This window comes from Dermacentor albipictus, chromosome 4 (assembly GCF_038994185.2).
Source record: "Dermacentor albipictus isolate Rhodes 1998 colony chromosome 4, USDA_Dalb.pri_finalv2, whole genome shotgun sequence".
NCBI classification, from domain to species: Eukaryota; Metazoa; Arthropoda; class Arachnida; order Ixodida; family Ixodidae; genus Dermacentor; species Dermacentor albipictus.
In genome coordinates, this window is record NC_091824.1 from 175,943,850 (window position 1) to 175,956,901 (window position 13,052).

The 13,052-nt window shown below is 46.0% G+C and overlaps 1 protein-coding gene across 7 annotated transcripts in view; it reads left to right on the forward strand.

Annotated features, from left to right (window-relative positions):
- The first annotated feature begins 739 nt into the window (after positions 1–739).
- TTLL1B (Tubulin tyrosine ligase-like 1B) overlaps positions 740–13,052 on the forward strand; it is a 51,770-nt gene continuing 39,457 nt past the window's right edge. For 5 of the 7 annotated variants that reach the window (XM_070537860.1, XM_070537858.1, XM_070537861.1 and 2 more), the window contains exon 1: positions 740–1,100. In XM_070537860.1, coding sequence (XP_070393961.1) covers positions 762–1,100 — 339 coding nt within the window. In that variant the 5' untranslated portion in view covers positions 740–761. Of the gene's footprint in view, positions 1,101–12,521; positions 12,758–13,052 lie in introns of those variants that run through there. The other 2 variants (XM_065440490.1, XM_065440491.1) reach the window with 1 other exon arrangement.

Consider the following 13,052-nt stretch of genomic DNA (forward strand, 5'->3'; position numbering starts at 1 on the left):
AATCTTCCGAAATACGGTAATCGGTTTCCTTTAGCCTGTGACCACTTTTTAATACCGAAACTTTCTCCCGATAGTCCAGAAGTTTCAGAATCACGGGTCGCGGACGGTCACGTGAAGGCCTTCCAAGACGATGGAATCTTTCTATTTGAGGACAGCTCATTTTAAGTTTATCCTCAAACCATTTCGCAATGTCTGAGGACAGGCGTTTATTACCTTCATCGGAGGATTCTGGCAGACCATGTAAGATTAAATTGTTCCTTCGAGCACGGTTTTCTAATTCATCATTTTTAGTTGAAAGGTTGTGAATTTCGTTTGTTAGACGTGCGAGTTAACTGTTAAGGCTGTCGCTTGAGACGGAAGGCTTATGTGACGAGGACTCCAGAGCGGCCAGACGCGATTCGATAGTCTCAAAACGTGTATTAACAGATTGTTGAAAGTTTTTAATTCCGGCGATATCCTCAGCTAATCTTTTCTGCCCGTTCAAAAGCTCAGCGAGCATTTCAGACGCCGATGGTTGATCGTCAAAACCTTGTGAAAGGCTCGGATTTTTTGGGGAGCGAGGACCAGGATTGCTTTCAATGTCACCACTCTGTAACAATCTACTAATACAAACAGCGAGCTGCGAGTACAAAGAAATATAAGCAAAGCATCTGCGAGAATGGTGTGGGCAAGGGAGCAGCAGTAAGAATCGGTCATCAGAGCGAATGCAGTGGGAATTCTGAAAGTAACATACCTGCGTAAGAAATAGGCAGCGGGTAAGCATGATGCTCGTACTGCTGCAACCTTGCCCACTGAAGCAGGAAGGATCCGGCTGGGAATTTATAGGCATGATCGTTGACGTCATGGGACTGGGCTTGATTGTGAGTGGACGGTTCAGTGTGCCAGCTATGCCAGGGCTCCGGGCACGTGTGGTGGCGGTCAGATCAAGAGAGTCATCCGGAAGGGAGATAGGACAGTTCGTACAGCTGCCAACGGAATCACCCAGGGATCTTGACGATGGCGGCGAGTGCACGAGAGCTGTGACGTCAGGAGAGATGACCGCAGCACATTCGAAGTGGCAACAAGCGAGGAAGGCGATCTGCGTAAGAAATAGGCAGCGGGTAAGCATGATGCTCGTACTGCTGCCACCTTGGTCAGCGTTCGTGTTGTCCACTTTTCTACTCTTGTGTACTGTCTGCACGCCTCACCTTTTTCGCATAATGAATCCTTACCAACTAGTTCAGCTTTCTGTCGGTCTGATTAATGTTTTGCAGAAACAGCCCCAGTTGAGGTAACGTTGTGGAAGACAAGATGACATTCATTGTACAGCAGCGCAATATAGCAGGCGTCGGAAAGCGATAACACGACATATTTTCTCTCCTGCGAACTATAGCGACGTGTGACTTCAACATCCCATGTATGCGGTGTTTCACGGCTACATAGCAAGCGCACCTGCGTAAGTAGGTAATAATAATAGTAATAATAACATAGACAGAGGCTGCTGACATCACAGACGAAATTATATAAATATAGTGCTCAACAGCTACCACAGCGCTGCCAACCAACGATAAGTGTTGGTTGATTAATTAATTAATTTAGAAGTACTGTTCTCCACTCCACAAAACCTAAAAGGTATATGCAAGAGGGTGAACGCATGTTCCAAAGCGAAAATAAGCGCTACATTCTGTCAGACTAAGCACGTGAACAAGTACGTGGAATGCACAAGTTGCATGGTTAACCACGTACCACTAACTTGCGGGAAAGTGTACATTGAGTAACCAGTGCGCTGCCTAAACGATAGATCACGGGAGCACAAATACACGTGCAACTTTCTGACTGCGCCTAGCAACTGCAGTGCGCACTTCAAACAGTGCAAACGCTCTGCGCAAATAGATAACACCAAAGTCGGTGGCACAGCAAAAACTAAGACCGAGCGAGAAATACGGGAAGCACTTGCGATAGCAAAGAAGTGTGTAAGCACTCCGCCCATGGCGCTCATCGACGCTGAGGTCGAGTGAAATGGGTGCAAGTGAATGCCGCTCTTCCGGCCCATCGCGTCATATCGTGCCATCACCTTGTGGTATATTATATTTCACCCTTTCTCACCCCGCTCCAAATCACCGGGCATAAAAGAGGGCTCTCTTACAGTATTAAACGAACTGGCAGTTGGCGCCACGTACGTCCGCGTTTTTTTCTTTCATGTTCGTTCTTTAGGTCCTCCCGTCAGTGTAATACTTATAATTAAATTATGGGGTTTTACGTGCCAAAACCACTTTCTGATTATGAGGCACGCCGTAGTGGAGGACTCCGGAAATTTCGACCACCTGGGGTTCTTTAACGTGCACCTAAACCTAAGTACACGGGTGTTTTCGCATTTCGCCCCCATCGAAATGCGGCCGCCATGGCCGGGATTAGATCCCGCGACCTCGTGCTCAGCAGCCTAACACCATAGCCACTGAGCAACCACGGCAGGTCCGTCAGTGTAATACTAAGCGCAATACAATCATGAATACGCATGAGCTGTTGCGTGAGAAGTGTTTTCGGAAACTATGCTTATATTCACGGATGTTTGATTCTAGAAATACTACGAAATTAGAATAAAAAAGTACACTAGTAACTTGCAGGGGATTCTGATGAGAGTAATAGGTCTGTAGTTGATAGGACACGCAGGGTTACCTCGTTTTAGAACAGGCACCACCTTCCTGGCCTTTCAGTAGCTGGGCAGCACGCACATTCTAAATACTGCTCGAAAAGTTGACCAAATGACAGTTGAGTAATTTACAGTGCATTTCAAGAACTCTGTAGTTATCCCATCAGTACCAGGTGTTCCAAGTTCTTCATGAGCTCTGTTATTCCAACCCAATCAATGATGATGGAACCGATAGGCCGCATCAAGGGGTAAATTACAGGCGATACAGAAGACTTTTCCAAAAACGATCGTTTAAGTACATTCTGCAGGGCAACAGAGCAGATATCAGATGGTATGACGTTTCCTAGTTCGTCAAAAAAATTGGAGGCTTATCAAGGTTAAGCCCAGTGGATGCTTCGCATCCACTGGGCTTAACCTTAGCGTATCCTTAGCGTTTGGAGGCATCTTGACCGCATACACGCCCGGCGCAAAGACGCTGGCGCGGTTGCGGGCACAGAGACTGACGCGACGGCGGGCGCGCGCCGCTTCATCCCTGGCGTGACGTCACATATCATGTAATGCAGCGATGGTGGCGCCGCCGCCGCGTTGCGCGCGACGGCGCGAACCGAAGCGTGCAGGCCTCCGCCGGGCGACGTCCGACGGCGCGATATGAGGCCCCATCTGCAGCCGGTGTGACGTCATCACGTGACGTCACATCATGTGATCTCACTTCAGGGTCAATGGTGGCCACCGCCGGGAGGCGACCGACGGCGCGATATAAGGCCCCATCTGCAGCCTGTGTGACGTCATCACGTGACGTCATGTCACGTCACCCCACTTCAGGGTCAATGGTGGCCACCGCCGGGCGTCGAGCGAAGGCCCGAAACCTACGTTAGTATGCTTCGCATAAAAGTTGAAATCTTCATTATTTCGACCGTTGACCACTTCCCAAAACTTTTTCTTCTTCTTTCGGAGCACGAAAGGATGCGTGCTAGGAGTAAAAAAAAAATTACCGACGATTACGTTACTTCCTAATGCGAAATTTGAGCGCAGCAAATAAGCTGTTTCACCTTTTCGATAGATTGAGGCAAAGAAATCGAGCAACACATGTATGCGCTATCACAGAATTTTTTTTTCACACGTATTCCTTTAACAAAGACTCCACTAATAGTTCTTGACAGTCATGAAGGAAGCTTTGTGGTCGGAGAAATAGACTGATATATGTTCGACTTGGTACACCAATGCTTGATTCTCAAAGACGTTCACAAAGACGTTCACAACTGGGCCCTTAATGCCATATTGGCCTCCGCCGTGCATCAGTCGTCGCACTTGCATGAATGGGATTCGCGGAGATACGAGTCTTACACTCACCACATTAAGTTGTGGAAGGTGCGCTGGCCTCGAGGGATATTTGTAACCGTTTGTTGTCGAAATAACAACCAAAACAAGCGCGAACGAGACCGACCCAACAGAACCAAACAGGCGCGGGCGAGAGCTGTGGCGCGAGCAGACGATAGTACGAAACGAGCGGATCGGCTGAGACCAGACACGAGTGCGCATCGAGCCGTAAGGAGGGTCCGCATGACACCAGCATCGCGCGCGCACGTCACTGAAGGGGCCGCTCTCATTGGTCTCCGCCATTCGCGGCTCGCGTCCTTCGTCTCCCACTCCAGCGAAGGGGGGCGGAGCTGGTTACGAGGCCGACAACGCCGACGACGACGCGAAACCCAGGAACGGACGCCAAAGAGCTGCGCTCTAAAATGTGCTTGGCCGCATTCAGCTGAAGCATGTACTCTGCGTCGCAGTTGTGATAAGATGCCGCCAATGGGCTTTATCACTTGGCAATGCACTCCTGTAAACAAGTTTTCTTTCGTTTTGAGGACAGCTGAGCGAGGCTGTAAATCACAGAGAGCGAAACGTAGAACGGACGTTGCGCAGAGGCACACATATTTCGATGAGCGCGAATATTTTATTGCGATAGCAATTATATTCACAATTATATTCACCGCGTGATTCAGGGTATCCCTGTTGAGAAAGTATCCACATTTAAATATCTCGGAGTTCATTTCTCCTCTGATTTATCTGGGAACGAGCTCATTAATACCATAACCAGTAAGGCATCCAAAACACTCGGCTTCATTAAACGTAAAGGCCAAGATATAGTCCGGCGTTCTCAGCGCGCCAGGCCGCGGCAGGCGAAGTCGGATACGCTGCGCTAGCGACGCCAGGGGTGCAAGAAATTTGCTTCCTCTAGAGTTCGGCGTGCGCGCGCAGCTCGAGGCTGGCGCCATCTGTGTGTCCGGGAGCGCAACTGCACCGCCGCGGCGAACAGCTGTTTACATGGCGCATGCGCGTCTTGCATATACCCTCGCCGTTCGGGTAGCGCGCGCGCTTCTCGTTCCGCGCGCTGTTTGTGCACTAAAATGAAAACGTTTGCGGGATGGCGTTAACTTGTCCTGACAGCCAGAAAAAAAAAAAACGTAAGGTTTTACGTGCGAAAACCACTTTCTTTCTGACCTGGGCTTCTTTAACGTGTACCTAAATCTAAGCACACGAGTGTTTTTCGCATTTCGCCCCCATCGAAATGCGGCCGCCGTGCCTGACAGCCAGAACATCGCACTCATATTATTAGTACTTCGGCTTCGTCAAAAACGGAAGCGGACCATGTATGTACATGCGAAAGCTATTCGACAAGCGCCCTCAACTCGGCGACTACCACCAGCTAGTACAGGAGCTGCGAAATGCAGCTTACCTGTGGCGAGAGCACACTGCTTTCGTATAGCTTCCCACGCGTTGTTCTTGCGCTCTGTGTCGCGGTGGTCCATGCGTTTCACATTGTATACACATGGAAGGTTGCAAATCGCTTCAAGCAGGCGTCCTCACTCGCGCTGTCATACCACACGGATGTTCAAAAAACCACAGCCGCACTGTCAGTACGCGCACCGCAGGCCGCCATTCTGCCTTCTGCTCGCTGCCGCTGCAGCGCGCAGTGCATTCTGGTCTAGCGGCAGCCGCGTGAAATAGAACACGCTCTATGTCCGCGCCGGCGGCGTTGTGCTCGCCAAGCGCGCCTAAGCACGCCGGCTACGCCGGGACGCCGGACTGTAGAGTGCGCGCTTTTCACCGACGTCGCTTAACCGCGCCGCACGTGGCCGCGCGCGCGCGTTACGCCGGACTATATCTTGCCCTTAACTTATACTTGGCGAACTCTGCCACTAAGTTATTAGCATAGATAGATAGATAGATAGATAGATAGATAGATAGATAGATAGATAGATAGATAGATAGATAGATAGATAGATAGATAGATAGATAGATAGATAGATAGATAGATAGATAGATAGATAGATAGATAGATAGATAGATAGATAGATAGATAGATAGATAGATAGATAGATAGATAGATAGATAGATAGATAGATAGATAGATAGATAGATAGATAGATAGATAGATAGATAGATAGATAGATAGATAGATAGATAGATAGATAGATAGATAGATAGATAGATAGATAGATAGATAGATAGATAGATAGATAGATAGATAGATAGATAGATAGATAGATAGATAGATAGATAGATAGATAGATAGATAGATAGATAGATAGATAGATAGATAGATAGATAGATAGATAGATAGATAGATAGATAGATAGATAGATAGATAGATAGATAGTACAGCGTAGCATACAGCGTAGCAACAAGCGTAGCATACCCTACGCTTGTTCGTTCAGAGGTAGAGTACGCATCCATTATTTGGAATCCGCATCAAACCTATCTGATCGATGAACTCGAAGCAATACAAAATAAAGCAGCAAGATATATTCCAAAGAAATACTCGCGAAACTACAGTGTTACGGGAAAGAGGAAAGAACTGAGAAATGGAATGACACGGAAAAACTAATTACAGAGTTTATAACAAATACATTCGACATTCAGCCTAGTGGTATTGAAAGGGCTCACAGACTGGGACAGCAAAAGCCGGGATATAATCGCCCTATATTAGTGAAGTTTTTGAACTTTAAGCATAAAAACAATATCCTGAGGAATGCATTCAAGCTTAAAGACGTTGCATCTGCTCGAGTATGGGTAGAAAAAGACCTTTAACCGCGCTTGCGGCAGATCAGAAAAAAACTGCGTGATTTTGCTCGTGCTAACCGCCAACCCAACAAAAAATTCTAACTAGTTTTTGATAAACTAATTCTTGCCAATAAGCACGTTTGATTCCTCGGCCAATAAGGTGGTAGTTCTCTCAGACCACCAGGCACGTAGAACAAACGAATGAACCTGAAAGAACCCATCCGTATAACACCTTGTCAATCATAGTATCAAATTTCCGAAGTCTGTTAAACAAACAAGATCATCTGCAAGCCTTTATTGAATGTTGTTCTGCGGACATAGTCCTTGGTACAGAAACTCGGCTTTGCTCTGATGTAGCTGACAGCGAACTATGGCTTTCGAAAAGTTTTTCCTTGTTTAGAAAAGACAGAACCACATCTCGAGGCGGTGGCGTCATAATTGCGGTAAATAAGAAGTTCAGTGCGCATCTTGTTGACACTTTTCCCGTCCTGGAAACACCGTGGATCGCACTTCATTTATCGCCGTCTGTAACTTGCGTTATCGGGGTTTGCTATCGACCACCCAGTTCTTCCGCTGACTTTGTTGAATGTCTTCATAATTCTTTAAGCATTATTCAAAGCAGGTATCCGTCATCGGAAATAATACTTGCAGGCGACTTTAACTATCCCGTAATTGACTGGCCGACATGCAAACTCGTCGAGTGCGCAAGAAGGCATGAATGTAGGCAGTTTCTTGAAGTCCTTTGTTTGTTTAGTTTGAGCCAAGTGGCATCATGTCCCACGCGTGATGTATCAGTTTTAGACCTTGTACTGACTACAGATCCACAAAGTATGTATGTACGCGTCCTTGACTGCATGAGTGACCACAATGTTATCCACTGCGATTATACCATAATATATGAAAAACCTTGTAATGCAAAGAAAACCATATACGATTACAACAGAGGGGATGTACGCGCACTAAATAATGGCCTACTAACATTTTCTACGCAGTTTTTAATGACCTTTTCCGAGCGTGATACAAACGAAAATTGGCAGATCTTTCAAAGGACGCTCGCTGAACTAAGGGAAAGACATATTCCAAGAAATACTATCATATCTTCAAATAGAAACACATGGTTTACAACACATGTTAAGTGATGCATTAATAAGAAGAAAAGAATGTACTCAAAGGCAAAGTATTCGACATCTAGATCTGCCGACGACTGGGAATGCTATCTCGAACAGGCAAGACTTTGTAAAGCAGAAATTGAAGCAGCAAAGAAAGTTTTACAACTACAACTTATCACAAATGTTAAAGAACAACTGTAAAAAATTTTGGGAAGTAGTAAATCTGAAACCATCATCATCATCCCTTGTGTCGATAATGAAAGACGTTGAGCCTCTTCTGCAGTCCGATGTTGCGGAAGAATTAAACACTTTTTTCTGTTAGGTTTTCACCTCAGAAAAACCCGTGCCACCACATCTCAACTTTTTCAGCTTAAATATTTCAATGAATCACCTCATAGTCACTCGCGAAGGTGTAGAAACCGCTGTTGATCGTCTACCAGTTAATTCGGCACCTGGACCAGATGACATCAGCGCAAAATCGCTAAAGCTGACAAAACCAGCTATATCACTTATCTTGGTTGCTATTTTTCAACGGTCAGTTGATACAGGATGCGTGCCTGACGCATGTAGGTGTGCACGCGTGATTCCCATTTTTAAGTTTGGTGATCCCTCCTTATTCTCAGACTACAGGCCCATTTCACTAACAAGCATATGTCGTAAATTACTACAGCACATCATATCATCCACCGTCATGAAATTTCTAACAGATCACAATTTCTTTCTTAGCAATCAGCATGGTTTCCTTCGTGGTCGTTCTTGTGAAACTCAACCGTTCAAATTAGTAACTGACCTCCACGAAGCCGTTCATGGTGGACTAAAAATAGATGCTATATTTATTGATATTGCAAAAACATTTGACAAAGTTCCGCACATCCGTTTATTAATAAAGCTAACGAATCTTAACATAAACAGTAGGATTACAAATTGGATAGCTAATTTTTTAACCAACCGAAGTCAATCAGTCTACGTAAACGGGTACTCATCTTCACTTTCGCATGTAAAATCCGGTGTACCACAGGGTTCGGTCCTGGGTCCAATATTATTTCTGATCTATATTAACGACATAGGAAACACTTTATCTTCTACTATAAGGTTATTCGCAGACGACTTTATCATCTACAGACGAATTAGTAACACTGAACACGAGAATTCATTACAGGTAGACCTCGATAAACTCGCATTTTGGTGTTGCCAATGGCAAATGGAAGTTAACATTTCTAAAACTAAGGTCATGACGTTCACGAGAGCACGTAAGCCGGTATTGAGCTACCACACGATTCAGGGTATCCCTGTTGAGAAAGTATCCACATTTAAATATCTCGGAGTTCCTTTATCTTCTGATTTATCTTGCAACGAGCACACTAATATCATAACCAGTAAGGCATCCAGAACACTCGGCTTCATTAAACGTAACTTATACTTGGCGAACTCTGCTACTAAGTTATTAGCATACACTACGCTCGTTCGTTCAAAGGTAGAGTACGCATCCATTATTTGGAATCCGCATCAAACCTACGTGATCGATGAACTCGAAGCAATACAAAATAAAGCAGCAAGATATATCCCAAAGAAATGCTCACTAAACTACAGTGTTACGGATATCAAGGAATCACTTCAACAACAATTAACAATAGTGAGGTTTTACGTGCCACAACCACTGTCTGATTATGAGGCACGCCGTAGTGGAGGACTCCGGAAATTTCGACCACCTGGGGTTCTGCAACGTGCACCTAAATCTAAGCACACGGGTGTTTTAGCATTTCGCCCCCATTGAAATGCGGCCGTCGTGGCCGGGATTCGATCCCGCGATCTCGTGCTCAGCAGCCTAACACCATAGCCACTGAGCAACCACGGCGGGTAGGAATCACTTTCTTTGCCATCTCTTCAAAACCGCCGACTAATAACATTGCTATCACATTTTCACGCACTTTATCATAGTAGATCCCCGTTCCGCGTATGTTACATCAATGCAGCTCATATTATTTTTAAGCGTTTTGATCACCCATTTCAAGTGCAACCTATTTTTGCTCGCACTAGTCTGTATCGTCATTCACCATTACTTTTGGCAATATACCATTGGCATAAACTACAGAGGGACATTGTATCTGCCATTAACCATGATGTTTTTGTTAACAAGTTTAAGGTTTTTCTAAATGTATGATTATTTCTGTGTTGAGTGCTTACTTGCGTATGTTATTCTTTCTGTATATAATTATGTTACTTTAGCTTACCAATGTTCTTTTTTACGCATTTGTAATTGTAACTGGCTCCGCCCCCCCCCCTCCCCCCCCCCCCTATTTAACGCCCGAAGGGGCCTTTAGGGTATATGAATAAATAAATAAAATATGAATAAATAAAGGACACTCCAGGCGGATTTCCGCCTCCATCACCGTGATGTTCCACGTGAAGAGCGATAACATACTCAGCGGCGGCTGCTGCGTGTGGCGCGGTCCCCGTCTTGAAAGCGATCTCTGATTGACACAGAGCTAGTGCGCCGATTGCTGATAGCTTCGTGCGCGCTGTGTTCTCGCCGCTTAGTTCGCGCTGAAGTGAGAGGCTGCACGAATGTCAATTCGCATCGATTGAAATGCGTTCCTGTTTGCTTGTGCGCGCGTGACACTATGCTTGTTGATTTAGTTAGTAAGCGAATATGTACAAACTTCTATAGCCAATAAAGCTACTATCCTTAATTTGCATAGCTGTCCACTAGAGAGAGAAGATAATGCAGAGAAAGGCAGGGAGGTTAAGCAGAGGTAGTGCCGGTTGGCTACCCTGCGCAGGGGGAAGGGTTAAGGGGGATAAAAAGAGAAACAAAGTGGAAGGGGGAGATAGAAATAAAGGTAGACAAGCACGAACAAAGCGCGTACACTACAGAGCGGTAGGGGGCGGCATTCTTGGAGTCCATCGTGAAGCCCCGTAGACCGCAAGAACCTTAATAGCACGAGTAAGGCCTTCAACGCGGATGTTCTTTCGGAGCATTGGCCTAAAGATTTTAGTTCTGAAACTGGACGATTGTCCAACTGGTCCAGTAGTCTGCACATCACTTGTCTCTCAGCACTGTATCGCGGGCAGACACAGATAATGTGTGCGAGCGTCTCGTCGATGTTTCATGTGTCGCACGTGGGGCTGTTGGCCATTCCTATGAGAAAAGCATGCGAGTTTGTAAAGGCAACGCCTAGCCATAGACGGTAGAGCATGGTCTGTTCACGTCGTGGTAATGTCCACTAATTTGCGATCGCAATCGATGATTCGCCTTTCGGGCATAAGCGACTTTCTGCCTCGAGAAGTTTTCTTCTACACTTCAGTGCGCGGAGATGCGCATGCGCGATTGGCGAAATGAATCGTGCAGAATAAACCGCAAAATAATTCGCTAAATGAAACCTTAATAGCGGCTTGGTTTGCTTTAGCATAATCTCTTCTAGTTTTACTGTGCTGGGTGCTCGCTCAAATGCGAAGTTGAAAAGAATATGAATAATGCAGGGATCCTTAGTCCTGGGCAAAACTGTACGAAAATGGTGAAAACACATCTGGGATTGATGTATGGACAAAATCTAGCAGGTTTGATGCAGTGGCAGTAGTTCGCTCTTCAACTGATTGAGTTAAGTTCAAAGCATCACAAAGATTAACGAAATCCGAGCTTTCAAATGTACGCGAAGAGACGGTGCCGCAGCTGCTGTTCCATTACATGTACGGGAATTTAACGTCACCCAAAACTAGAAGGTTCTTGCGCCACTGCTTTTGAAAGCGTCATGTAACGACTCACTACAGAGAACAAAATTGGTGTTGGAGTCGTTTAACCACCGTGGGTATATGATGGAATGTATGATGACATTTCCAAATAATGACTAGCGTTATGTATTCAGTTCGGCGCTTCAGTTAGTTTTTGGTTTTGCTTTACCCATTTTCTTGAAATTGATAGTTTCCTGTACTCCCACGAACCTGCACAGGACTTGAAATAATTCGATTTTGTGTAGTGAGTGCAACAATTTCATAATTATGCGAGAGGCGCTGTACTTGAGAGTGGCCACTAGAAAGAGCATGCAGAATGTCAGAATTCACGGTCAGTAACTCACCTTGCAATTTTCGCGGCAATTTACCACGTTCTCAGAAATTAATTTTAAACAGAAGGTTCAAACAGCACTTTTTAATCATGTGCAACCGAAATACGTTATACATGCAAGAACAGGGTGGTACGCGCGCATATATCTATAATCGCAGAGTTAGGCGTCGCCAGCTCTTCTCCAAGAGCATTTAGGATTGGCAGACATGCCAACAGCTGCGAACAGGCGACTCCAAGTAACATGCCAAAGATATTTATTCAGCATCCTTTCACCACTCGCGAGACATTCGCAAGCATCCGACACTTCAATCGGCGATGATGTTAAGATAGAACTATAGTCGTCCCAGGTAATTATCAAATTAGGTTAAATTAAACTGTTTCGAACTTTGCGGCAGGTGGAGGTTTCAGCGTGAAGCTCCGGACTCGCTAAATGAACGTTTCGCTTTCACATGTCCTTGCGTTTTCACGTCGCGCAGCGAGAAACAAATAAGAAAATAAATATGCCGCGGCGTGACGTGACCGCTTCGATGGCTGGCGAGCGCCGTGCCGTGGCGTATCGACCTGCTCGGGGGAAAAAGGTCGGCCTGCCCTGGCAACCAATATACTGCTGGCTCCCCCTCTACGTCGTTTACTCCTTTCTGCTCCACCCCGCGTGAAACTACGTGCTCCTCTGGCCAGCTTCGGGTGGCAGTCGATAGTAGTGCACAATCAAGAGCTCTGCCAGCCGGACCTAAGTTGAAGACGCTGCGGTTAACAACAACAGGAAAACATATCGCTTCTCGCCCATTCGTCAGGAGAAATGAAGTGTTGCTGCGACGTCGACCTGCCCATTGTGCGGACGGCGTTCGCCAAGCGGAATTGGACCCAGGTCGAACCGCATCAAGACTGGAACATCTACTGGTGAGCGCGCTATCGTGAAAAATGGGCAGCAATGCGGAGACAGCCACGACGCGCAGTTCAGGAAAGTATCCTTCTGCGTAAAAAACAAAGCCACGTTCCTGCCGAATCCAGAGGCATGTAGACCGAGTATAATGTTAATTCTGCAGTAAATAAGGCCAGTTATAAACTTTTCTATGCTCGGTGTCCGCAGAATTGGGGGTTATTCCGTGTCTCGCCTACCCCGCGTTTTCCCTTGATGTAGCAGCATCCAGGCCGCTCTATTCAGCTTCGACTCCGAGTCGCCTGCCGGGTGGAT